At 37.9% G+C, this 4,165-nt stretch overlaps 1 protein-coding gene across 1 annotated transcript; it reads right to left on the reverse strand.

Annotated features, from left to right (window-relative positions):
• Positions 1-1,482: 1,482 nt before the first annotated feature.
• On the reverse strand, positions 1,483-3,719 carry LOC126432011 (zinc finger MYM-type protein 1-like). The gene is made up of 3 exons (XM_050090439.1): positions 3,701-3,719; positions 2,182-3,542; positions 1,483-1,821 (listed from the first exon to the last, which is right to left on the reverse strand). Exons 1-3 carry the CDS (start codon positions 3,717-3,719, stop codon positions 1,483-1,485), a joined length of 1,719 nt encoding a protein of 572 aa, XP_049946396.1.
• Positions 3,720-4,165: the final 446 nt, after the last annotated feature.

Consider the following 4,165-nt stretch of genomic DNA (forward strand, 5'->3'; position numbering starts at 1 on the left):
AAAAAATGATGCTAACCCTAGGAATGCCTTTAAGTATTTCTTTGTCTGTGGTCAAGGAAAATGTTTGATTGCGTCTAGCTTTTTGGGATCTGGTCTAATACCTGTAGGTGAGATGATGCGGCCTAAAAATTTTCTCTCTTCCCGCGCAAACTCAAATTTTTACAAGTTAGCGGTAACTTCTTATTCAGAGAACCATTCTAAGACTTTTCTAAGTATTTGTACATGTACTTCCCACGTGGATGTAGCGATAAGGTCATCCACATAATATAGTGATTTGACTCAAATGTTCTGGCCTAAGCACTGTATCTAATGCTGCAATAAATACGCCGAGACTCACATTAAGGCAGAACGCAAACTTCTACCGTTGCACAGGAAGGCAGTATACTGGCGTCTTCCAGGGTGGAGTAAAATTGGCAGTACGAGGCCCTGAGGTCAAATACTTAACTCGGTGCAATTTTAACAGTTGCTCTTCAGTATTGTCTGGCCTGGTTCTTATGGGTATGATGATTTTATTTATTACCCTAGCTTCAAGGACAAGGCGAACACTAACATCAGGTTTGACTATTGCCATCTTTTTCATTCATGAAATTGCATATAGCGTGCGACAGAGAGTTTCATGTGGGTGTACCTTCATTTGATACACGTATCCCTTTATAACTATAGTTTTTCTTCAAAAACGTAAGAGAACTATTTCAATATGGCATGTAAATCATGCGTATGTTCTGGTGTAAGTATGATTGACTCAGGAACGTACCTACAGCTTGTGCATGGGGGGGGGGGGGGGGGTAACACTATCTTTTAGGAAGGTAAACCTGTCTTCGCCCACCACATAAAAAGGTTTTGCTGTTAGCGCCAATAGAGTCAATCAAGCAGAAATTTAAAAAAAAAGAAAAACACAAATACGTTAGCATCCATATTACATGCAGGTAAAACTGTAGAGAAACGCTAATTGATCCAAGCGTCTTTAAATAAAACATGTATTGTAGCTGTTGAGGTATTTATTTATGAAAAAGCAACTAATTGTAAGCTAACATTGGAGGTAATTATATATTTTTGAATATCATAATTAATCATTTATATTAAGCAATAATGTTATTATATTAGTCTTTGTATTTAAATTGTGACTCTTTGGCATTTTGCTGTAACTTCAGGTAGTAAGATAATTTAAAAATAAACATTAATTAATTTAATTTAAAGTATTAGATTTAGCCTTTTACGTCTTGCTGCTAACTTACTAATAATTTCTTCACAATCTAGTTACACCGCCAGATCACGATGAACACTCATTAGAGCAAGACCAGTAAGTCTTTCAGCTCCCATTTTATTCCTTATGTAAGTTTTTAGCCTCTTCATAGTCGAGAAACATCTTTCAGGGGTTGGCGTTGACACTGGGAGTGTGGCTAATATGATAATAAACTTTTTTATCGAAGGGAAAAATAGTTCATCACACTGATCAATAACTTCTATAGCAGTGACGGGTTTTTACTCTACAGATTTCCAGTGATTGTGCCATATCTCGTATTCACTCAGAATTGTTGTGCCTACATTCTCACCAAGAAATGTTTGCGCTATCTTCTTAAGATTTTCTTTTGTCCTGGAGTCATTATTGGTTTTTTCAGGCAGAAGCATCTGAATTTCTTCGATTGTTGCTTCATGTGGTTTAAAACGAGCATCAGGTTCTGTGACCACATGTTCAAGAAAAGGGTAAAATACATTTCGACGATAATATATTTCAGCAGTTTCTCCTGGTACATTGCTGCGCTGGGTTTGCCTTCCAGTCGTTCTTGGAACAGTTATGTCACTTGAGCTCATCTGCTTTGCCTGCTCGAAAAGGACTAAGAACTCACTTTCATTCCTAATATTTTGTAAAATATTTTAACTGTTTTTGCATAACTGCAAGTGTTCATCAGGTCAACATTGACCTTCTGCATTGCTTTATTCAGGTTCGCTGTATACGAAAAAAATTTTCGTAATATAACAAGCGAATATTTTGTAAAATACTTTTAACTGTTTTTGCATAACTGCAAGTGTTCATCAGGTCAACATTGACCTTCTGCTTGCTTTATTCAGGTTCGCTGTATACGAAAAAAATTTTCGTAATATAACAAGCGACATGATAAATTGGCTATTTTCCATGGCAGTCTGCAGTTGGTATGCTTCAGTGGCGACATCCCTACTAACAGCGTCTTGAAGGTCCTCAAGTATTGCGCATACTACAGGAGGCATTTCTGCAAATCTCTCAACAGCCACATGCTTTTCGGTCCATCGTGTCTCACAAAGGGAGATCAGCGTTGAACGAGATGACTCAGTTTGATTTGAAATTTTCTTCAACAGGTTGTCCCGAAGTGGAGATTGTCGAAAAAAGTTTACTATACTTTTTATTGTTCCAATACAGTTCCGTATCATAGGTATTTCACACGAATGCGCAAGAACTAAATTAAGAACATGTGCCACACAGTGAACAAATAGTGCTGTCGGATATTGTTCTGCAATCATTGTTCTCACGCCTCGTATTTGGCCGCTCATTATTGCAGCGCCATCAAAGCCTTGCCCTACCAATTTGTCCATATCCAAGTTACAAGATAAGAGATGTGTTACGATTGTGTTTCCCAATGCTTGCGCTGAAACATCTTCCACGTAAATAAAGTCAAGAAAATCCTCCATGATACTCGATTTTCCAGATGGGCAGTCTACATATCGTAAACATAACGCTAGTTGGTCTTGGCGTGATATGTCTCTTGTTTCGTCAGTCAGTTCAGTAAAAAAACCTGCCTTCTTGACCCTTTTCAGTACGTGTGGTTGAATAGCATTACCACACAGTTCACTAACTTCATTCTGAATTCCTGAAGAGGTATACATGGCTCTACTGTGGATGTTTTGCGTAAGTAAGTGATTCTTAAGTGCTTCATCACCGGATCGAGCACGAAAACGAAGTAGCGCTCTAAAATTACCGTCATTATGTGCAGGTTCGTTTATTCCAACTTCTCCAGAATCACGACACCCTCTTAGGGCAATTTCCTGTCTTCCACAGAGAAGAATTGTTTCTACAATAGCTTTCAATCTTCTTCTGTTCTCTTCAGCAATTTTACTATTTTCCACATTGATGGACTCTGAAACATCAAGAGCTTTTCCCTCCATGACCTTTATAAAGTTTGCTGCCTGCTCGACAGCAAATTTATGATATTTTGTATCAGCGTGGTGATTAAGGCTGTCTAAAGCTTTATTCCAGTTGGTAAATGGCTTACTAACAAAGGCTCCAAGTTCCTGATGACCACAGCCGCCTTGCATTTTTCCAAGTAAAACACATATTTTGCAAAATGCTCCCTGCATGATGTTTGAATACACAAGCCATGAGTGCCTGGTAGTCCAATGACGTTGATAAGAAAGGTTCTTCTTGCCAGTGACTGGAAGCTTGAAAGTATTCCGTGGGGTCCAAGGCTCTTTTAATGCACGCAGCTTTTCCTCATCATTGGCTGGAGGATGACCGACATATCTCCCAATGTCAAAATCTATGTATTTAGCTGGAGACAGTTCCACCGTAGCTGTAAAAGAGAAGAAGAAAATGAAACACTACCAAAACACGCATCCATTTCCGCTGGTGTACAACTAGAAATAGTAATGGACAATAAATCACACCCTGCTACTTTATTGCAGATGTTTTTGTGTCAAGGTTATGTCTTTGACACACTTCCTGAAATACCTGTGACAGGATACTCCATACCTGTTACATAGTGGTCAGTGTCAAAACTAATGCTTGTTATTGGGCTGTGACAGACTATAAATGTGACAGTCATAAAAGTCCTCCATTAACATCCAGCACTAGTGCAATTTCTGTTTTATTGATAATATCGCCCAAAATAATCTCCACAAAACTGATAATACAAAATAATAGCTGTACAGCTCTTCTTAAATACCAACGATGGCGGTACATGTATAGTATTATTTGACATCTTTATATAATTTGTATTCCGCTTTCTGCAAAACAATCCAAGCAATTTGTTTAAATGAGTGCTAGGAACTTTTTGGAATTTCCTGTTCAATGCAGACAGTCTGCTTTCTTACTTACAATATGTACAAGGGTTTCAACAAGATTATATGAAAGGGCTCTGTTAAAATTTTGGTACCATTGGCTTTAGATATTTTTAATATCTGTATTTTATGTAGT

Source organism: Schistocerca serialis, chromosome 1 (assembly GCF_023864345.2).
Source record: "Schistocerca serialis cubense isolate TAMUIC-IGC-003099 chromosome 1, iqSchSeri2.2, whole genome shotgun sequence".
Lineage (NCBI taxonomy): Eukaryota > Metazoa > Arthropoda > Insecta > Orthoptera > Acrididae > Schistocerca > Schistocerca serialis.

Excerpts from the sequence above, each read along its gene's own strand:
- LOC126432011 (XM_050090439.1), bottom strand. Across the intron at positions 1,822-2,181 it reads TTGAGGACCTTCAAGACGCT|GCAAAGCAGATGAGCTCAAG; the intron begins GTTAGTAGGGAT and ends CTTTTCGAGCAG.